Source organism: Papio anubis, chromosome 1 (assembly GCF_008728515.1).
Source record: "Papio anubis isolate 15944 chromosome 1, Panubis1.0, whole genome shotgun sequence".
NCBI lineage: Eukaryota > Metazoa > Chordata > Mammalia > Primates > Cercopithecidae > Papio > Papio anubis.
In genome coordinates, this window is record NC_044976.1 from 51,404,455 (window position 1) to 51,428,165 (window position 23,711).

The window sequence follows — 23,711 nt, forward strand, 5'->3', positions numbered from 1 at the left end:
TGAGGAGGATCTGAGGGAGTCTCATCTTTGACACCACAAGGTTTTTCCTAATGATTTACAGGAAAAAAGCAGAAGTTGCAGTTGCATGCTGCAAGACTCAGGCCACATAGCCACATCTCTCTCAAGACTTGAAATAATTTAGAGTCCAACAGCTTTAGGTTTGAATTTATTTAATTTCGCACTTTAAAGAGGTTAATACAACCAGGTGCTGTGACTCACGTCTGTAATCCCAGCACTTTGTGAGACCAAGCTGGGAGGATGGCTTGAGCCCAAGAGTTTGAGATCAGCCTGGGCAATATAGTGAGACCTTGTCTTTACAAAAAAAATTTAAAAATTAGCCCAGCATGGCAGTGCACGCCTATAGTCCCAGCTGCTTGGGATGCTGAGATGGGAAGATCACTTGAATCTGGGAGGTCAGGGCTGCAGTGAGCCGAAATCATGCCACTGCACTCCAGCCTGGATGACAGAATGAGACCCTGTCTCAAAAAAATAAATAATATAAAATAAAAAGGTTAATGCTAACCTGTTACAGGCTGAATTGTGTCCCTCCCTGTCACCAAATTCATCATTGAAGTCCTAACCCCCAGTACATCCGAAGGTGACTATATTTGGAGGTGAGATCTTTAAAGAAGCAATTAAATAAAAATGAGATTATAAGGTTAGGCCCTAGTCCAGTATGACTGGTGTACCTAAAAGAAGAAAACAGGCCGGGTGTGGTGGCTCACGCCTGTAATCCCAGCACTTTGGGAGGCCAAGGTGGGTGGATCACGAGGTCAGGAGATCGAGACCATCCTGGCTAACATGGTGAAAACCCCGTCTCTACTAAAAATACAAAAAAATTAGCCGGGCGTGATGGCGGGCACCTGTAGTCCTAGCTACTCGGGAGGCTGAGGCAGGAGAATGGTGTGAACCCGGGAGGTGGAGCTTGCAGTGAGCTGAGATCACACCACTGCACTCCAGCCTGGGCGACAGAGCGAGACTCCGTCTCAAAAAAAAAAAAAAAAAGAAAAGAAAACCTTGGCTGGGCACGGTAGCTCATACTCATAATCTCAGCACTTTGGGAGGCTAAGGTGGGTGGATTACCTGAGGTCAGGAGTTCAAGACCAGCCTGGCCAACATGGTGAAACCCTGTTTCTACTAAAAATATAAAAATTAGCTGGGTGTGGTGGTGGGTGCCTGTAATCCCAGCTACTCAGGAGGCTGAGGCAGTATAATCGCTTGAACCTGGGAGGCAGAGGTTGCAATGAGCTGATTGCACCATTGCACTCCAGCCTGGGCAACAAGAGCAAAACTCCATCTCAAAGAAAAGAAGAGGAAGAGGAAGAGGAGGAGGAGGAGGAGGAGGAAGAAAACATTTGAGCATGGATAGGTACAGAGGGAGCATCATGTGAAGACAGAGAGAAGACAGTCATCCACAAGCCTACAGAGAGGCCTCAGATGAAACCAACATTGCCAACACCATGATTTTGGACATGTAGCCTCCAGAATTGTGAGAAAATAAATTTCTGTTGTTTAAGTCCCCCAGTTTATTGTATTTTGTTATGACAGCTTTAGAAAACTAATATGCTACCTGAAAGAAGTACTTCTCCTAAGAGGAAGTCTGGTGTCTGGTTTTTAAAACAAGAAAGTAAGTGAGGCACAGTAGCAGGCACCTGTAGTCCCACCTACTTGGGAGGCTGAGGTGGGAGGATTACTTGAGCCCGGGAGTTCAGGCCCAGTCTGGGCAACATAGAGAGACCCCAAATCTAAAGTAAAATAAAAGGCCAGGTGTGGTGGCTCAGGACTGTAATTCCAGCACTTTGGGAGGCTGAGGTGAGAGGGTGAGAGGATCGCTTGAACCCAGGAGTTTGAGACCAGCCTGAGCAACACAGCAAGACCTCATCTCTACCAAAAATTAAAAAAAAAAAAATTGGCCAGGTGTGGTGGCTCATGCCTGGAATCTCAGTACTTTGGGAGGCCGAGGCAAGTGTATCACTTGAGGTCAGGAGTTCAAGACCAGCCTGGCCAACATGGTGAAACCTCATCTCTACTAAAAAATACAAAAATTAGCTGGGCATGGTGGTGCATGCCTGTAATCCCAGCTACTCAGGAGGCTGAGGCAGGAGAATCGCTTGAACCAGGGAATCAGAGGTTGTAGTGAGCCAGGATCACCACTGCACTCCAGCTTGGCGACAGAGCAAGACCCCATCTCAAAAAAAAAGGGGGGGGGGGGGGGGGGCTGGGCATGGCAGCAGGTGTCTGTAATCCAAGCTACTCGGAAGGTTGAGGCAGGAAGAGTTGCTTGAACCCCAGGAGGCGGAGGTTGCATTGAGCAGAGATCGTGCCACTTCACTACGGCCTGGGTGACAGAGTGAGACTCCATCTCAAATAACAAAACAACAACAAAAAATTAGCCTGGCGTGGTGGTGGGCACCTGTAATCCCAGCTACTTGGGAGGCTAAGACAGGAGAATCGCTTGAACCCGGGAGGCGGAGGTTGCAGTGAGTTGAGATCATGCCACTGCACTCTATCCTGGGTGACAAAGTGAGACTCCATCTCAAAAATAAATAAATAAACAAATAAATAAATACTAGCCAGGCATGGTGGTTCATGCTTGTAGTCCCAGCTACTTTGAGAGGTCGAGGCAGGAGAATCGCTTGAACCCAGGACTTTGAGTGAGCTACGATCACAGCACACACTCTAACCTGGACAACAGAGTGATACCCTTTCTCAAAAGTAAAAATAAATATTACATAATAAAATAACATTAGGAGGCTGAGGTGGGAGGATTTCTTGAGGCTGGGAGTTTTGGGCCAGCCTGGGCAACAGAAATACCCCGTTTCTAAAAATAAATAATAAATAAATAAGATAACAAAGTTGCTCCTGCCTTCTTTTCTCTATAGCATTTTTGTTTCTGGGATTTCAAGGCAGCTTAGCAAAGGAGCAAGGGAAGTGGGACAAGAGTGGGACAATATGGCCACAGGGAATATCAGTATTTTTTCTCCTTTTAACATTCTGCTGTTTTTAAATTTTTATTTATTTTGAGATAAGGTCTCACTTTGTTGCCCAGGCTGGAGTGCACTGGTGCAATCTCAACTCATTGAAGCCTCGACCTCCCAACCTCAAGTGATTCTCCCACCTCAGCCTCCTTAGTAGCTGGGACCATAGATACACGCCACCATGCTTTGCTTATTTATTTTTATTTTTTGTAGAGACCAGGTCTTGCTATGTTGCCCAGGCTAGTCTCGAACTCCTGCTCAAGTGATCCTCCTGCCTCGGACTCCCAAAGTGTTGGGATTACAGGTGTGAGCCACTGCACCTGGCCTAATCCTGCTGTTTTTAATGAGAAATATTCCTTCACTAATCTCTTCTGATCTAAAATCTGAATTAAAAAAAATTTATTGGCCAGGCATGGTAGCTCACGCCTGTAATCCCAGCACTTTGGGAGGCCGAGACGGGCGGATCACGAGGTCAGGAGATCGAGACCATCCTGGCTAACACGGTGAAACCCCGTCTCTACTAAAAAAATACAAAAAACTAGCCGGGCAAGGTGGCGGGCGCCTGTAGTCCCAGCTACTTGGGAGGCTGAGGCAGGAGAATGGCGTAAACCTGGGAGGCAGAGCTTGCAGTGAGCTGAGATCCGGCCACTGCACTCCAGCCTGGGTGACAGAGTCAGACTCCGTCTCAAAAAAAAAAAAAAATTTATTGGCCAGGCATGGTAGCTCACGCCTGTAATCCCAGCACTTTGGGAGGCTGAAGTGGGCAGATCACCTGAGGTCAGGAGTTCGAGACAAGGCTGGCCAACATGACGAAACCCTGTCTCTATTAAACATACAAAAAAATTAGCTGGGCACGGTGGTGGGCACCTGTAATCCCAGTTACTTGGGAGGCTGAGGCAGGAGAATCGCTTAAACTCGGAAGGCACAGGTTCAGTGAGCTGAGATCGCGCCACTGCACTCTAGGCTGGGCAATGAGTGAAACTCCGTCTAAAAAAAGTTTTTTTCCTTAGTTTTAAACACAGTATATACAAAGCACTCTCACATTGCTGATGTGAATGTCTTTAAATGAAAAGCAACTGGTAATTTATATCAAAATTATAAATACACAAGCTCCTTGCCCCGGAAAGTCCAATTTTAGAAATTTAACCTATGGATAAATCCACACAGCTGTGAAATGACATGTGTTCATGGCTGTACATTGCAGCATTGTTTATAATAGCAAAAGATTGGAAGCATCTGTATTAGGCCATTTTTGCATTGCTATAATGAAATATCTGAGGTTGGGTAATTTTTAAAGAGGTTTAATGGGCTCATAGTTCTGCAAGCTTTACAGGAAACATGGTGCTAGCAGGTGCTTCTGCTGAGGCCTCAGGAAGCTTACAATCATGGCTGAAGGTGACAGGGATCCAGCATGTCACATGGAGAGAATAGGAACAAGAAAGTGAGGGGGGTGAGGTCCCAGTTTATCACCAAGGGGATGGCGTTAAACCATTCACAAAGGATCTGTTCCCATGATCCAATCACCTCCCAACAGGGCCCACCTCCAACATTGGGAATCATATTTCAACATGAGATTTGGAGGGGTCAAACATCCAAACTATATCACAGTCTTAATATCCATCAGTAGAGGGTTGGTTACATAAATTATGGGGCTGTGTGTAGTGGCTCACCCTATTATCCCAGCACTTTGGAAGGCCAAGGCAGGTCGGTCACTGGAAGCCAGGAGTTTGAAACCTGCCCGGGAAACATAGCAAGCCCCTATCTCTACTTTAAAAAATAAAAAAAAATACATCAATAATCTGAATACTATGCAGCTATAACAAAACACAGGAAGCTCTTTATGCATTGATATGAAACCTTCAAAATCTATTGGTATATGAAAAAAGTCAAGATGCAGAATAGTGTGTAAAGAAAGCTAAAATTTGGCTGGGTCTGGTGGCTCATGCTCATGAACCTAGCACTTTGGGAGGCTGACGCAGGAGGACTGCTTGAGGCCAGGAGTTCAAGACCAATCTAGCTAATATAGCAAAACCCCACCTCTATTAAAAGAAATAATAAAGAAAATGAAAATTTGTGTTAACAAGGGAGATAACATTAGTATGCATGTGTATATTTGATTATATTTACATAAAACATCTTTGGAAGGATAGGGAAGAACTGAGAGGCCGGGAATAGCAGTAGGAGAGATAAATTTTACAGTTTGACCTGTTACACTTTTTTGGATGCAGGATGTTGCTGTTGCTCAGATTGGAGCGCAGTGGCAGTATCTTGGCTCACTGCAGCCTCTGCCTCCCGGGCTTAGGTGATCCTCCCACCTCACCCTCCTGAGTAGCTGGGACCACAGGTACATGCCACAACATTGGCTAATTTTTGTATTTCTTGTAGAGATGGGGTTTTGCCACGTTGCCAAGGTTGGTCTCGAACTCCTGAGCTCAAGCAATTTGCCTGCCTTGGCCTTCCAAAATGCTGGGATTACAGGTGTGAACCACCATGCCTGGCCCCTTTTATACTTTTTGAATCTTGATTTTTGTTTTAAGTGTAACTTACTCAAAATAAATAATGAAAATGAAAACAAAGTACAATGACAAAAATTAAAAACATGCCTTAGCAAAAATAAAAAACTAACATATACACAAAATCAAAACATACTAACTAGCCAGGCCCGGTGGCTCATGCCTGTAATTGGAGGCTGAGGTGGGTGGGTCACCTGAGGTCAGGAGTTCAAGACCAGCCTGGCCAACATGGTAAAATCCTATCTCCACTAAAAATACAAAAAATTAGCCAGGCATGGTGGCCTGCGCCTGTAATCCCAGCTACTCAGAAGGCTGAGGCACAAGATCACTTGAACCCAGGAGGCAGAGGTTGTAGTGAGCCGCTGCACTCTGACCTCTGCACTCTGACCTCAGCAACAGAGTGAGATTGCCACTGCACTCTGACCTCGGCAACAGAGTGAGATTCTGTCTCAAAAAAACAAAAACAAAAACAAACACAAAACAAAACATACAAACTATAGTTGGGTATAAGATTAAAAGAAAAACCCTCCCTCTTCCATATTCCATGCATTTATTTTATTCTATTTTATTGAGACAGGGTCTCACTCTGTTGCCCAGGTTGGAGTACAGTGGCGCAATCAGTTCACTACACTCTCAGACTCCTGGGCTCAGGGGATCCTCCTGTCTCAGCCTTCCAAATAGCTGGGACTACAGGTGTAGGCCACCACACTCGGCTCATTTTTAAATTTTTTTGTAGAGACAGAGGCCTCCCTGTGTTGCCCAGGCTGGTCTCAAACTCCTGGCCTCAAGTGATCCTCCCACCTCAGCCTCCCAAAGTGCTGGGATTACAGGTGTGAGCCAGCATGCCTGGCCTCCACCCATTTAAAAAGATTTTTCTTCTTTTTCTTCTTTTTTTAGAGATAGAGATGTTGCCCAGGTTGGTCTTGAACTCTTGGGCTCAATCAATCCTCCCATTTTGGCCTCCCAAAGTGCTGGGATTACAGGCATAAACCACTGTGCCTGGCTGCTTTTTGTCTTTTTGTTTTTACAGAAAAGGTCTTACTATGCTGTCCAGGCTGGAGTGCAGTGGTTATTCACAGGCATGATCATAGCTCACTGCAGCCTTGAACTCCTGGACTCAAGCAGCCTTTCTGCCTCAGCTTCCCAAGTAGATGGGACTACTGTCGCATACCACCACACCCAGCTTAAAAGGATATTTGATGTATTTTATCTAGCATTTCTGGGTGTTTTTTTTTTTTTGGTACACTTATTCATGCCACAAAGTAAGTGGTACTTATACAAGTGTACAGTGATTTTTCAGGTTCCTTTCTAATATAGCTTGCTTAAATTCACAAGCCAACTAATGTTTCATTTCATGTGCACTCTAAGTGAAGCTGGTTAATGATGACCATAAGCAGGTGCAGAAGCTTTCAACATTTTACTTATTTTATCAGTACTCCTGATTTTATAAATGATGAGGCTCATCAACCCCATTCCCACTCAAATCTGACAAACTTGGGTATAAGAGGGCTTCACAGGCATCCAAACATTTTTAATAATGTTTTGAAGCATCTTGGTGTGGGACAAACAGCTCAGGCTACCCCAGAGCCCCACATCCAATGACTTAGAAAAGTCTGTGTTTTATAGTGGGAAATGTTTGGATTATTTAGTCCGCCACATTGGAAAGGGAAGTGTTTTTTCTCAATCTTTTTGGTATTAACAAATACCTTTTATATTACTATCTATCCCCTCTGCCCCTCTGTGGACTCCTATTTTGAAAGCAATATCCAGTGGACCGCCAGCATTTGTTACCTAACAATCTTGACCTTAGGACTTGTTGTTCTATTAAGTTGGTAACTTTGTTTGATCCACTAATCATACTGCTGTCTTTATCAGCCCATCAGTTTCAAGAAACAACTGTACACCTCAGTGCCCTGACTTGTGCTTGTTTTTCTTTTTTTTTGGTTTTGTTTGGTTTTTTAGAGACATGGTCTTGGTATGTTGCCCAGGCTGGAGTGCAGTGGCTATTCAGAGGTGTAATCACAGCACATTTGTAGCCTTGAATTCCCAGGCTCAAGTGATCCTTCCGCCGAAGCCACCTGAGCAGATGGGAGAGGCATGCATCACTGAGCCCAGCAGATTTTACTAAGTAGGTCTAGTCCTAGCTCAGTAGTTCTTTACTAAGCACAGAGCGGCTTCTTAGAATCTTCTACACTTGATCTTAGCCAAATAGCCAAGAAGCACTCTTTAGAATCTTCTAGGAGAGCCTTTCTACATGCTGATACTGCAAACCGAAAAGTATATGAAACATCTCAATTAATTTAGAAGTTAATTTTGCCAACTTTAAGGACGTACCCGGAGACAGGTCCATGCCTTTCTCTAAAGATGATTTTGAGGGCTTCAGTTTTTATAGATATTGGGGAAGGATGAATGAATTTTAAAAATATGTGGGTAGATAAGAGGCAAACGGTTGCGTTCTTCTGAGTCTTTGATCAGCCTTCACATGTGAGAGGGGGGTAGAGAAATAGTCACTTATGCATTCGTCTAGCTCAATGAATCTGCGTTTTTACATAAGATAAAATAAACAGAGGGCCAGGAGCTGCGGCTCACACCTGTAATCCCACCACTTTTCGAGGCCGAGGTGGGCAGATCACCTGAGGTCAGAAGTTCCAGACCAGCCTGGCCAACATGGCAAAACCCCATCTCTACTAAAAACACAAAAATTAGCCAGGCATGAAGGCGTGCGCCTGTAATCCCAGATACTCCGGAGGTTGAGGCAGGAGGATTGCTTGAACTCGGGAGGTGGAGGCTGCAGTGAGCCGTGTTCGCGGCATTGCACTCCAGCCTGGGCGATAGAGCGAGACTCCGTCACAAACAAACAAACAAACAAACAAACAAACAAACAAACATGGAAGGCTGTTTCTACCCGGTTTGCTGGAATAAAGTCTCCGTCTTCCAAATTCCTTCTCGGAGAACTTTTGTTCACGAGATTAAAAAAGGTCAGGCAGCTGCTTACGGAGCCTGTATTTTTTGATTTAGACATTGTATTCATGTGTGAGATCCTGCCCATCCCCGCTTTCTTGGTGTCTTGTTAGTTTTAATTCATGAATTCACTCTCAACTGCCACCGCTAACAGGACACAGGCCAATTCCAACACGAACCCCAACGGCTCTCCTCAGGATCACCTTTCACCAGTCCGCTTTCCCGCCAATTCCTCCTCTCAGTCTTAGGCCCCACTGCAGGCCTACTCCCGCTCACCGTGCAGAACCTAAGCACAGGCTCAGAGATGGGGACGGGCTGACTCAGTCCCACGCCCAAGTCCGCAAATTAGTGCTGCTGCCGCCAAGGGTTACAGAACGCTCCCCACCCCACAGGACACGCCCCGCCCCCGCTCCCCGCCCCGCCCCGCCCCGCCCCGCCCCGCCCCGCCCCCACGCACGCGCACTCTCACCCGCCTGTGTTGCGGTCCGCGGCCCTGACTTCGGGGCCTCAGGGAGCTCCGGTGCAGTCTGCGCCTGTCAGTCCCGGCAGTCGTCCGCCGCGCCGGCCCCCGTCCCGCACTGGTGCAGCCATGTCCTCTTCACCGTGGGAGCCTGCGCCCCTGCGCCGGGTCTTCGTGGTGGGGGTTGGCATGACCAAGGTAAACCGAGCAGCGGCCCCGCTGGCCGGCTGAGGCTCGGGGGCGGTGGGTGCCGGGTTTCTCTGCCCCTCCGGTCTCCTAGCTTCGGCTGCTCCGCGCGTGGGGCATCAGCGTGGCGACTTGGTGGCTTGTAATATGCGGAATCTCTGGGGTCATAGCGTCTCGGGCTGGTTCCTGCGGCCTTCTGCTTCCTCGTTCCCTTTTCTTCTGCTCAGAGTTCATGAAGCAGCCCCGAGATAACCCAAGGATCTCACCTCTTTAGATTCTGAGCGGAGTCCCGAGGTGTGTGGGCTGGCTTGCCCCGGAGGGAGGCAGGTCGTGAATGCCGTCTGCTCGACCCTCCCAGGAACAGCCCCCACAGGAGCCCTCGTAGAGACAGCTCCAGATGCGGATGGCGAGGAGAAACGCTGCTTATGCCCAGCGCCTCGGCCAAGTGGCAGAGTCCGGCCTCCCTCTGTCCCTCCAGTGACTGCTTGGGACCCGGACGCCGCAGGCTCCCACGGCCGTTTTCCCCTCATTGCCCGCATGCTCTCTGAATGCCAAACTGCCTTTCGTTTCTCCCCCGACTCAGTTGTCTGATGCCTCTGTTGCTTCTGTTCTGTTTGTACCGTGTGTCTTCACCTGGTTAACTTTTGTGCATCCTGAAAGGATCCGTTCAGATGGGATCTTCTCCAGGAAGCCTCGGATCCTCCTGACTTTCCCCTAGAGCCTTGCACTGTGCTTACCTCTGTCTTACACTTAACTCTACTTACGCTTACTAGGCAGTACCGAAGCTCTGTATGCGTCTGTGCGCCCCCTTAGCATGGCAGCTCCTCTAGACTGGGTACCTGGCTTATTCGCTGCTGTGCCCCTCACCCTGATCGTTCCTGATGCCTGAAGACCCTCAGTGAATGTTAGTTGAACAATCCTAAATGGATATGCTTTGTGAAAGAGTTCTTAGGGAGAGTGCTATTTCTGAGAAAACAGTCCTAAAATGTTTATTATTTTACCAGTGGGCTGAGCGTATGCAATTCAGTCCAACATGTAAATAGGCCGGGAGCGGTGGCTCACGCCTGTAATCCCAGCACTTTGGGATGCCAAAGCGGGTGGATCACCTGAGGTCAAGAGTTCGATACCAGCCTGGCCAACATGGTGAAACCCCGTTTCTATTAAAAATACCAAAATTAGCTGGGCATGGTAGCACACGCCAGCTACTCGGGAGGCTGAGGTGGGAGGATTGCTTGAGCCTGGGAGATGGAGGTTTCAGTGAGCCGAGATCACGCAACTGCACCCCAGCCTGGGCCGTAGAGTCAGTCCTTGTCTCAACAAAAACCAAAAATATCCATGTAAATGGAAAAGTGGACCAATACCTTATGAAGCAGAAGGACATCATCCTAGTGTTTCACAGAAGGGGAGGCTTCTATCACAGGTGGACAGTAAGATCTTTCGAAGTAAGGTATTAATGCAGTCAAATCTTCCTCTGGCTGCTGAATGTCTGATTATATGTGCTGTATGGAAAAGCACAGTTGTCTAAACCTTTGGGAAATAGATGTGTTCCTTTTTCCTCAAGTTGGGAGGTAGAGAGGTGGGGTAGGTGTTACAGTCCAGAGGGAAGGGGTGAGGAGTTTGGGTAGTGCCATTAATGATGTGCCTGTTTGGCCAGTGTACTTTCCTGTGGGTCTGGTCTTCTGGACCGTGGGGCAGAGGCTAATGGAGGAGGGAGAAATATTGACTAGACAACACTGTAACACTTTTTTTTTTTGGAGACAGGGTTTTGCTCTGTCAACCAGATGGGAATGCAGTGGTGCAATCATAGCTCACTGCAGCCTTGAACTAGTGGACTCTAGCAATCCTCCCAAATAGCTAGGACTACAGGCATGCTACCATACCCGGCTAATTAATTAATTTTTTTTTTTTTTTTTTGTAGAGACGGGTTTCACTACTTACTACTAGATGGGTCTCATTTCTACCATATATTACTGTTACAATTTATCATAATACTTTATTTTTATTTTTTGAGACAGAGTCTCACTCTGTCCTCTAGTCTGGAGTGCAGTGGGGCGATCTCAGATCACTGCACCCTCTGCCTCCCAGGTTCAAGTGGTTCTGCTCAGCCTCCCGAGTAGGTGGGATTACAGGTGTGTGCCATCACGTCTAGCTCCTGTTTGTATTTTTATTTCTGTTATTTTTTGACACAGATTCTTCCTGTGTCACCCAGGATGGAGTGCAGTGGTGTGGTCTCAGCTCACTGTAACCTCTGCCTCCTGGGTTCAAGCAATTCTCGTGCCTCAGCCTTCTGACCAGCTGGGATTATAGGTGTGCGCTACCACACCTGGCTAATTTTTATATTTTTAGTAGAAACAGGGTTTCATCGTGTTTGCCAGGCTGGTCTTAAACTCCTGGCCTCAAGTGATTCCTCTGCTTCAGCCTCCCAAAATATTGGGATTACCAGCATGAGCCACGGTGCCCAGCCTAGGTAATACTTTAAAGTTCCATTGATAGATCTCAGCTGTTGGGGTTCCTCTGTTATGTTTCTCAATTTAAATAGCTGAATTTGACAATATGAAGTTCTCTTAACAAGGTTTTATTATTCACTGTAGGAAATGAGTTGGAATTCCTATGGTGGATATCAACAGGTTTTGTTTTTTTTTTGAGACAGAGTCTCGCTCTGTTGCCCAGGCTGGAGTGCAGGGGCGTGATCTCGGCTCACTGCAAGCTCGGCCTCCCGGGTTCACGCCATTCTCCTGCCTCAGCTTCCCGAGTAGCTGGGACTACAGGTGCCCGCCACCACCCCCAGCTAATTTTTTGTATTTTTTAGTAGAGACGGGGTTTCACCGTGTTAGCCAGGATGGTCTCAACCTGCAGACCTCGTGATCCACCCACCTTGGCCTCCCAAAGTGCTAGGATTACAGGTGTGAGCCACCGTACCCGGCCGTCAACAGGTTTTAACACAACTAAGTCATGGCTGCCATCTGACTGACAGCAAGTCACACCCTTTGCTTATGCTGCCTATCTCCAGATATACCCTCTTTTCATTTACTTAAATGCTACCTATCTTTCAAGAACTAGTCCAAGTCCCATACCTTCTTAAAACTTCCTCAGACTACTCCAGTACACCAGTCACCTTTTTTGAAATTCTGGTGCCCTTATATTCAGAACATATAATTTAGCACTTCAGTTTTCTAGTACTTTTATGTATGGTAATTTCATGAAATAACATCTTACATCACAATCCAGTAAACACATACAAAACTTATTTATAACAACTGAAACAATTTGTTAAAGCAACGCTTATTGCATGTGATGAACTCTTGGTATCCCTAAGGTATATCTTTTTTTTTTTTTTTTTTTTTTTTTTTGAGACGGAGTCTGGCTCTGTCACCCGGGCTGGAGTGCAGTGGCCGGATCTCAGCTCACTGCAAGCTCCGCCTCCCGGGTTTACGCCATTCTCCTGCCTCAGCCTCCCGAGTAGCTGGGACTACAGGCGCCCGCCGCCTCGCCCGGCTAGTTTTTTGTATTTTTTTAGTAGAGACGGGGTTTCACCGTGTTCGCCAGGATGGTCTCGATCTCCTGACCTCGTGATCCGCCCGTCTCGGCCTCCCAAAGTGCTGGGATTACAGGCTTGAGCCACCGCGCCCGGCCCCCTAAGGTATATCTTAAAAAAAAAAAAAATTTGCTTGGCTGGGTGTGGTAGCTCATGCCTGAAATCTCAGCACTTTAGGAGGGCGAGGCGGGTGTATCTCTTGAGCCCAGGATTTGAGAACAGCCTGGGCACTATTGGCAAAACCCCATCTCTACTAAAAATGCAAAAAATTAGGTGGGCTTAGTGGCACACATCTGTAGTCCCAACCACTCGGGAGGCTTAGGTGGGAGGATCACCTGAGCCTGGGAAGTCGAGGCTGCAGTGAGCCCTGTTTGAGCCACCACACTCCAGCCAGGGTAATGGGAGTGAGACTCTGTCTCAAAAAAAAAAAAAAAAAAAAAAAAAAAAAAAGTGCTGCTCACAACCTACTAAATTGATTTGGTCATAATCTAATAAGTACAAATTTCAGTTTGAAAAATATTACATTATTTAATTTTCAGCATGTAATGGATTTTTATATATCCATTCAATTATCTGACTCTAAGGCTCAGAGGGACTAAGTAATTTATTTTGGTGCAGCTTTTAAGTTTTAGAACTGCCTTACTTGAAATCTTTCCATATATGGTATACTTGAAATTCCAATATACGGTATACTTGAAATCTACCATATATTACTGTTATAATTTATCATTGAGACATATATTCAGTAAATATTCTATGGGTTATATGCTAGAGATGCAAAAATGAGAAAAACAAAGTTCCTGTTTTAAAGGAATGTCTAATCTGGAGGAGAAAAGAATAAACAAGTAATTTAAATAAGATTATTTGAGATATTTGTTTAAACATGGCAGATTGAGAACATGAATTTATCTCTGTTGGTGCTTTCCATATCCCACTAAAGCAACAATAAGGAAAGAAAATGATGTTAATCCACAAGGGCAAAGTGAGTAGGAGAGGAAACAATGCTGAGAGATATCAGAAAATTTTTGGAAGATTTTTAGTTGGTGGAGAAGTGGTCACTGACTCAGAGCAGGGGGACCACTACCTAAGTTCCTGAAGAGGGGTTATACTGGTTGAGTCTCCCAGCAGAACTCCAGAAGGCCCAAAACTTGGATATACTAGGTGCCAGGTAGGGTGGGAAAGAAGAAAAAGACTATTCTAAGGAACAGTTAGGTCCCAATCTCTTTTACCACCAGGTGACTTTACCTTTTCTTAGCAGAGTATTGGAGACTTTTTCTCTGGGAAAACTGAACAGATGAAGAGGCTCTAGAATCATCTGAGCTGTTAGGCCCAAGTTGAAAAAAAGGGAATTAAATTGAATTCTGCATGCTAAAGGGTAGTACTTCCCAGCTGTGAGAAGCAACACTGGTAGTCACACATGTACTACTTTGCTGGCAGAGATTTGGAAAATTATTTGAAATGGCTCCAGAGAGAAGCCAGCTTGCTACTCCATCATCTTGTGGTGAAGATTAGCAGTTGATAAGCTTCATTCATGCAGAGAGCTTCCTTCAGGTGTTTAATTGTTTTAATTATGAACAAATAGCCAAGGATCACCAGACATTCAAGGAAAATTTCCAACAAGACAATGGTCAACCCCCCACTCAAAAACAACAAAATACTAAGGAAAAAATTTGGAGGTGGGATCAGAAGACACTTAGGGAACAAAAGAAAACCTAAACTGTAACAACTTCAGGGAGATAAGTGAAAATATTACATCTCTGAAAAAAGAACTGAATGCTATTAAAAAAAAAAAAGATATAGGAAAGAGCTCTTAGGAAATTAAACATATTTTGACCAAAACAAAATATTCAATAGAAGATAACATAAAGGAAATCTGGAAAATGGAGCAAGAACAAAGAAATGGGTATTAGGAGAGAAAATAAAATTAAATGATTAATAAAAAAGATCTAATGTCTAGTTAATGAGTTCTAGAAAAAGAACTGAGAACATAGAAGGTAGGAAATTATCAGAGAAATATGGAGAATTTTCCAAACTGAATTTTTCAGTTTGAAGAGTCAATCCAATGAATAAAAAGAAAACTCGTATCAAGGCACATTATCATGAAATATCAGAACCGTAGCATTAGATTTCTCAACAGAAACCTTGGAAGCTACAAATGACAGGATAATGCTTTCAAAATTCTTAAGTAAAATTTTTTATCCTAGTATTTTATTCCTGAATAAATAATCCAAATTTGAAGGTAGGAAACAAAGTTTTTAATGTAAGCACTAAAAAATTTACTTTTTACACATCTGTACTCACAAAGCTAATTAGAGAATGAATGTGTCCACCAAAATGGTGGAGTAATCCAAGGAAGAAGATACTGGATCCTGGAAACAGGGTAACATAGAATAATGAGAAAAGCCCCAGGATGGCATCTGTGCAATGACTCAGTTTGGAATATGTTCTGGATGGTTCCAGGAGGGAGTTCTCTAGAAAAAAACATTTTGACCATGTTTTAAGAGAGATTTTATTTTATTTTTTTATTTATTTATTTTTTTTTGAGACGGAGTCTCGCTCTGTCACCCAGGCTGGAGTGCAGTGGCCGGATCTCAGCTCACTGCAAGCTCCGCCTCCCGGGTTCACGCCATTCTCCTGCCTCAGCCTCCCGAGTAGCTGGGACTACAGGCGTCCGCCACCTCGTCCGGCTAGTTTTTTGTATTTTTTAGTAGAGACGGGGTTTCACCATGTTAACCAGGATAGTCTCGATCTCCTGACCTCGTGATCCGCCCGTCTCGGCCTCCCAAAGTGCTGGGATTACAGGCTTGAGCCACCGCGCCCGGCTAAGAGAGATTTTAGAGATGAGTATGTTAGAGTTGGAGGTAGGCACATAAAAAGCAAATGAAATGAAATACATGAGTTATGCAAATTAAAATCAGTAATTATGTTACTGAGCATTAACATTAGTATTGTTATGAGATTATTATGTGTGTAACATAGTTTAAAATACATAAATAAATAAAATTCTGCTTCATCCCTTGGTGCTTGAGAATTAAGATTCTTGGTGGAAAAGGCCGGGCGCGGTGGCTCAAGCCTGTAATCCCAGCACTTTGGGAGGCCGAGACGGGCGGATCACAAGGTCAGGAGATCGAGACCATCCTGGCTAACACGGTGAAACCCCGTCTCTACTAAAAAATACAAAAAACTAGCCGGGCGAGGTGGCGGGCGCCTGTAGTCCCAGCTACTCCGGAGGCTGAGGCAGGAGAATGGCGTAAACCTGGGAGGCGGAGCTTGCAGTGAGCCGAGATCTGGCCACTGCACTCCAGCCTGGGTGACTGAGCGAGACTCTGTCTCAAAAAAAAAAAAAAAAAAAGATTCTTGGTGGAGAAGAAAAGAGATACAGATGTAATACAGAAGGGAGTAGGTAGAAAATTCTATAATTCTTAATTTCTGAAGAAAAGAGATACAGATATTAAACAGAAGGGAATAGGTAAAAAGTTCTATAATTCTGAAAAAGTACTAGTGTAAACTTTAGTATTTCATCTTTAAATATTAATATAAACTTTAATTAGCATTTCATCTTTAAATATTTTTCTGGCTCTGTCCACTGAAGAAGCTTAGAAATAATGACCAAATCTGTGACATCCATACCATTGTGGTCTTAAAATATCTTTTTCTACTGGAAGAAATGGCTGGTTGCAGAAATTGCTGATTCTACATGGGGCAGGAAATGTACAATGTAAGTCTAGAATATTTTGTCACTCCTAATTGCAAAGAAGTTTTCAAAGCCTATTTGAGTGATGCCGAAAAGATTCAGGAGCCAACCTGAAGTTCTCACTTACCAAAGTTGAGAAAATTTGAGCTTTAAAAAAGATAGTAATTGCAGTTGATTAAAACCCATCAAGCTGGGCACAGTGGCTCATGCCTGTAATCCTAGCACTTTGGGAGGCCGAGGCGGGTGGATCGCTTAATTAAGCCCAGGGGTTTGAGACCAGCCTGGGCAACATGGCGAAACCTCGTTTCTACTAAAAAAAAAAAAAAAAAAAAAAAATCAAAAATTAAGAAAAAAATCAAACCCATCAAGTATGTTTAAACATGAGTTTGTGATAATATTTTAAAAATCAACTAATTATAGTCTTTGGAGGATAATAGGGAACCTACTCATGGTCTTGAAAATTTTTTGTTATTTTTCCCGTATGAACTGCATCATTGGATAATTAAATAGTAGATGAGGAGTAGTGTCTTCTATCAAATGTATTTAAGTAATAACTGAAAAAGAAATGACAGAACATTACCATCATTTTTGACAGCTGCCAATGAATTGATCTAGCAGGGGTTCTCAAAATACGGTTTGTGGAGTCCTGGGGGGCAGTAAGATCAAGACTATTCATAACAATACTAAGATATTGTTTGTGATTTTGATTGTATGTTGACATTTACCCTGATGGTGCAAAAGCAATGGTGGGTAACACTGTTGGCATCTTAGCATGAATCAAAGCAGTGGCACCAAACTGGTAGTCACTGTATTTGTTATGCACTTATGCCTTCACAGGAAAAAAGAAAAGCACTAATTTTCACTTAAGACCTCAATGAAGCAGAAAACATTTGTTAATTTTATTGAATCTCAACCCTTAAGAGATGATTTGCATTGTGAGCTAAACCAACTACTTTTTTCATGAAACACGTTTTACTTGAGAGAACAAATGGCACACATGTGATGGTTAATTCATACTTGAGTATTTTACAGACATTTTCTCAAAAATGAATGAAGTCAGCAGTCACTTCAAGGAAAACAACTAAAGTGTTTGCTTCTAATGAGAAAATTTGAGCTTTCAAGTGAAAATTAGAATTTTAGAAAACTTGTATCTGCTTGATAACCTCCTACTATTTAAAATTTATTATTATTTTTTAAATGGGATGAGTAATATTAACAAAGGTGAGTTTTTGGAATTATATAAAGTCAAAATTTGAAAGGGCCATATAACTCTTTAAGCCACTGTTTTTCCAGAAAACCAATGGATGATGTTCTGCATTCTTTAAATAATGATCCACTCATTTATGTATACATTGAATGGATCAGTAAGAGATCCATTCAAATACATGATTTTATTATAACAGAGTATGAAAAGTTCATTGATACCGTTTCAAATTCTACATTCCAACTAATCTTTAAGAAACCTTGGCCTGGGTGTGGTGGCTCACGCCTGTAATCCCAGCACTTTGAGAGGCCGAGGTGGGTGGATCACCTGAGGTTAGGAGTTTGAGACCAGCCTGGCTAATGTGGTGAAACTCTGTTTCTACTAAAAATACAAAAAATTAGCCAAGCGTGGTGGCGCGTGCCTATAATCCCAGCTACTCAGGAGGCTGAGGCAGGAGAATCGCAGGAACCTGGGAGGCAGGGGTTGCAGTGATCCGAGATCGCGCCATTGTACTCCAGTTTGGGCAACAAGAGTGAAACTCCATCTCAAAAAAAAAAAAAAAAAAAAAAAGGGGAAAGAAGAAAAAAAGAAACCTCTACTTGGCCGGGCATGGTGGCTCATGCCTGTAATCCCAGCACTTTGAGAAGCCAAGGAGGGTGGATCACCTGAGGTCAGAAATTCGAGACCAGCCTGGTCAACATGGCAAAACCCCGAAACCCCGTTTTTATTAAAAATACAAAAAGTAGCCAGGCGTGGTGGTGGACGCCTGTAATCCCAGCTACTTGAGAGGCTGAGGCAGGAGAATCACTTGAACCCAGGAGGTGGAGGTTGTATTGAGCTGAGATTGTGCCACAGCACTTCAGCCTCAGCCACAGTGCTAGCTAGACTCAGTCAAAAAAAAAAATAAAATAAAAAAGAAACATTCTCTCTCAAGAAAAAAAAAGGAATGTCTGTACTCAGTTGGGTCCAGTGACTCATGCCTGTAATCCCAGAAGTTGGGGAGGCTGAGGTGGAAGACTCACTTGAGCCCAGAAGTTTGAGACCAGTCTGTGCAACATGGCAAGACCCCGTCTCTACAAAAGATTAAAAAATTAGCTGGGTGCAATACTGTATGCCTGTAGTCCCAGCTACTCAGGAGGCTGAGGCAGGAGGATTGCTTTAGCCTAGGAGTTGGAGGCTGCAGTGAGCTACATTCATGCCACTGTACTGCAGCCTGGGTAACAGAGCAAGACCCTATCTTTAAAAAAAAAAAAAGAATATCCACAATTCCAACAGTCTTCCCTTTTCCAACTACGTATCTGTGTTAGGTCACATGATATACTTCATAGACTTCAACTAAAACAACATAATGCTAAAGTTCGAATGAAGAATCAGATATGAGGATTCAACTGTCTCCTGAATTAAAGAGAATTGCAGAAATGCAAAACAATGCCATTCTTCCCACTTTATTTTGGAAAATATAATTATTTTTCATAGAAATTATTTATGTTAACATGTAATGGATTTATTGTTTTTGATGAATTGGAAAATCTTTTAAAATGTCTTTAGTTTTAAGTTCTATTATGATAGCTATTAGTAGATATAACCTTAATAATCGAAAGCTCTTTGGCATTTTCAATAATCTTCAAGAGTGTAAAGGGGTCCTGAAACTAAGAAGTTTGAGAATCGCTAGATCTAGTCTCTACTGCTAACAACACAGAGAAACAATCAGATATATGCTTCCTAATGAAAGGATACACTACCACCTGTAGTTTTGTCAAAGGGATAGAATGTACGATCAACTTTTGGATCCAGTTGCCAATTTACAGGAAATACAGAGAACAGAAGTACACGTTCAAATACATGAGTAGGCAGTCTGCAAAATCCAGACTCTGGGAAACTGTAGGTCAAATGCTTGGGTTCTTCAACAGACATGTCCTACTGCATTTGAAAGGAAAAGAAAGTAGTAGAGGGGAGCCTGGATTAAAAGAGAATTAAAAGACTTTTTTATAAATGGGCAATACTAAACTATAATGTCTTTGGATGCATATTTGGGTGATAAAAGTATGAAATATTCCAAGAGAGTAATTACTGTAGGAATCGGGATAGTAATTACTTTGGGGGTAGAGTGGGGATTGAGATTGGGACAGAGTATGTGGAGGAGTTTCTGGGGTGGAGGACAAAGTTCTATTTCTTGATCTGGGTGATGATAGCAAGGGTTTTGCCTTAAAACAATTTATTAGGATATGCATTTAACTCCAGAAAAAAAAATCCTAAAAATTGTACAGTAAGGAAATGCAATCACAAGTAGACAACTGGCCCAGTAGTTGAAAAAAATGTATTTAATAAAGCAAACACTGAGAATTAAATTAACACCAAATTGTGATTCTGCTATGTAAGGAGGGTAAGAGATAAGTAAACTAATGTATATGTGGGGTAGCAGAAAAGGCCTGAGCCTCATTGGTCTTCATAGGAGATTATGATATGACTTCTTAAATTGATGAAGAAAGAAATGGTAGTATAAGAATACTTAGAAACTTGTCAGTTTCTAACAAGAAATATCTGAAAGAATTGAAAGTGGATGCTTTGGGAGCAAATAAGACTACTGGGTGGCCAGGAGCGGTGGCTCAAGCCTGTAATCCCAGCACTTTGGGAGGCTGAGACGGGCGGATCACGAGGTCAGGAGATCGAGACCATCCTGGCTAACACGGTGAAACCCCGTCTCTACTAAAAAAAAAAAAAAAAAAAAAAAATACAAAACACTAGCTGGGCGTGGCGGCGGGCTCCTGTAGTAGTCCAAACTGCTCGGGAGGTTGAGGCAGGAGAATGGCGTGGATCCGGAAGGCGGAGCTTGCAGTGAGCTGAGATCCGGCCACTGCAGTCCAGCCTGGGCGACAGAGCGAGACTCCGTCTCAAAAAAAAAAAAAAAAAAAAAAAGACAACTGGGTGCAGAGTAGTGAGACAAGATTGCTGTTTTTATTGTAAAGTTTGTGGTACTTTTTGTCTTTGTCTTTTGTTTTTGCATTTCTTTTATAAAAAAATAAAATATAAATAGAACATTACTAGCACCTCAGAAGGCCCTCTTGTGTCCTCTTCCAGCCACTGACCCCTTGCCTTCAAAGGGTTACCATTATTCTGACTTCTGACCTTTAATATGCTGGATTAATTCTGGCTTTTTTTGTTCAACATTATGTTTGTGAGATTCATCCATAATTTTATGTATAATTATAGTTTGTTCATTTTTGTTGATGTAACATAGTCCATTGTGTGAATATATTGAGAGGTGAAGCCAGCTGGACTTCCTGGGTCAAGTGGGGACTTGGAGAACTTTTCTGTCTAGCTAGAGGATTGTAAATGCAACAATCAGCACTCTGTAAAAACGCACCAATCAGCTCTCTGTGTCTAACTAAAGGATTGTAAACTCACCAATCAGCACTCTGTAAAATGGACCAATCAGCAGGATGTGGGTGGGGCCAAATAAGAAACTAAAAGCTGACCAGCCTAACCAGCAGCAGCAACCCACTGGGGTCCTCTTACGTCTTGTAGAAGCATTGTTCTTTTGCTAGTCATGAGAAATCTTGCTGCTGCTCACTCTTTGGGTCTGCACTACCTTTATGAGCTGTTAACACTCACCGTGAGGGTCTGCAGCTTCATTCCTGAAGTCAGCGAGACCATGAACCCACTGGGAGGAACAAACAACTCCACGACACACCACCTTTAAGAGCTGTAACACTCACTGCAAAGGCCTGCAGCTTCACTCCTGAAGTCAGCAAGACTACGAACCCACCGGAAGGAAGAAACTCCGGACACATCTGAACATCTGAAGGAAGAAACTCTGGATACCCCATCTTTAAGAGCTGTAACACTTACCGCGAGGATCTGCGGCTTCATTCTTGAAGTCAGCAAGACCAAGAACCCACCGGAAGGAATAAATTCCGGACACAATATTATCAAAGATAAAGCTGGACACTAGTTAAGACAGTGAGGATTGACTTGAATCAGTAATAAGTATTGCAGTAGGGAAAAGAGTTCAGCATGTACTGAACTCAACTTTGATTTGTAGAGAAGTCAGTGGGTGTTTAAAGGAAAATGAGGGAGTGGGGTAGAGCAAGCAAGGGTTCAGTAGAGTCAGGGAAGTGGAAAATAAGAGTGTAAATGTGACTAGGCCAGCTGTTTTGCCTCGCTGGCAATTACCTAATTTAGGATTCTGTCCTCTCACAGAGACTGGGAGACAGAGACTATCCTCAGATGTTGGCTGGAACAAATAGTACATTGTTTTGGCAGCCTAGAGTTTTGTCAGGCAAGCACTTTAAGCTGGGCAAGGGTTGTTTTAGGGATGTGGCCTTGTGCTGTTAGAAACTATGTGTTCAAATAGAGAAGAGAGCTCAGAGGAATCTATCTAGAGTCTGTTCAAGGAGAAGATCCTTGTCATATACCAAAGTTTATCCAGTCTACTGTTAAAGGACATTTGGTAGTTTCCACATAAATTTGCTTTTAATTTTGAAGGAATAACGTTGTATGTGTTTATTTGCTTGACTAACCTTTTAAAACTTGCCTTGATTTCAGTAAGAAATTAGAAAGTGGAGGCCACATGCGGTCGCTCATGCCTCTAATCCCAGCACGTTGAGAGGCTGAGGTGGGTGGATCATTTGAGGTCACGAGTTCGAGACCAGCCTGGCAAACATGGTGAAACCCCATCTCTACTAAAAATATAAAAAAAATAGCTGGGCATCATGGTGCGCACCTGTAATCCCAGCTACTCGGGAGGCTGAGGCAAGAAAATTGCTTGAACTTGGGAGGTGGAGGTTGCGGTGAGCCGAGATTGTGCCACTGCACTCCAGTCTGGATGACAGAGCAAGACTCTGTCTCAAAAACAAACAAACAAAACAAAACAAAACAAAACAAAAAAGAAATTAGAAGGTGGAGCAGTTTCACCATACAGATGATAATTTAATCATTAATAGATATTGCTTGTTAAGCGTCTAGTACAGTACTGTTGAAATGGGAAAGGTTCCCTTGTCCGCCTCACAGGGTGTGCTATGGGTGTGTGGCTTACTTCTTCAGTGCCCCCCTGTTCAAACCTCTAGGGGAGCATACAGGCAGGTCGGCTGTGGGGCTCTGACTCCACAGCAGTGTCTAGGGCTGAATGTTTACAGTTCCTGAAACCCCAGTGGGCCTGTGCTACAGGGTACTCTCTTAGTCTACAGGCGGCTTGTGTTAACCAGCTCAATTAGACCCCCTTATCATGAGAACAGATGGATTTCTGTATCCTGGGGTTTCTTGCCTTGGTGTACCAGAAGAATTGTATCACACATGGGTTTGCAGAATGAGTGCAAGGTTTTATTGAATAGAAGTAGCTCTCAGCAGATGGGGGAACCAGAAGGGAGATGATTTTCCCCTGGAGTCAGCTGCTTAGTGGCCAGGGCTCTCCTCTGACTGCCTCTGCCAAACTCTGCCTCATCCCACTGGTAGATGGCCTGCCGGTGTGCCGGTGTCTGTTGGTGTGCTCTTCTGCCAGTGTTCTCCTCTTGATGTGCTTTCGATGACCAGCCTCTTGCATCTTCTTCCACTGATGTGCTCCTCTCCACGTCTGGCTACCTGTGTGTTTGCCTGCTAGGGTCTCGGGTTTTTATAGGCACAGGGTGGGGGCATGGCAGGCCAGAGTGGTCTTGGGAAATGCAACATTTGGGCGGGAAATGCCTGACTTCACCTAGGCCCGTGAAGTCCATTATTGCGGGATCTGGCCAGCAGCCCGCAATGCAGTGGGGCTCTCTTTTTGTTCCCAGGTGGATCGGCAGGTTGAGAAATAATAGACGCATACAAGATAGTGAAAGCTGGGTCCAGGGGGGTCACCGCCTTCTGGTCCTGTGGTGCCAACAATGCACTGGATATGCCAGCATTTATTATTAAGTTTAGTGAGGGTGGGGGTAGGTTAGTGAGGGATTTAGGATCATTTGATTATGAGGTGAGATGGTCACATGGGGATGAAGTAATTCTTTAACATAATGTCTGTATGCAGAAGTACAGTATACAGAGATAAGAATTTACAATATAGTGTGTGCATCAGTAATTTCTAACAGAGCCTTAAAACAGGAACACAGTCTTTCCATTACCTATGATTAGCAAGCTATTAATCAGCAGTAACAGTTGCAGCAAAAGCTGGTTACAAACAATCCATAGTAACAGGACGGGAAACTAGAC

The 23,711-nt window shown here is 43.9% G+C and overlaps 1 protein-coding gene and 1 pseudogene across 3 annotated transcripts in view; one reads left to right on the forward strand and one right to left on the reverse strand.

The window, feature by feature from the left end:
* Nucleotides 1-6,717: 6,717 nt before the first annotated feature.
* On the reverse strand, nt 6,718-8,131 carry LOC110743845 (annotated as a pseudogene).
* A 746-nt stretch (nt 8,132-8,877) lies between these two features.
* SCP2 (sterol carrier protein 2) overlaps nt 8,878-23,711 on the forward strand; it is a 124,927-nt gene continuing 110,093 nt past the window's right edge. For all 3 annotated transcript variants that reach the window (XR_002523576.2, XM_003891901.4, XM_021941651.2), the window contains exon 1: nt 8,878-9,110. Coding sequence is in view for 2 of the 3 variants with exons in the window: in XM_003891901.4 (XP_003891950.2) it covers nt 9,042-9,110 (69 nt within the window). In the remaining variant the exon portion in view is untranslated. The remainder of the gene's footprint in view (nt 9,111-23,711) is intronic.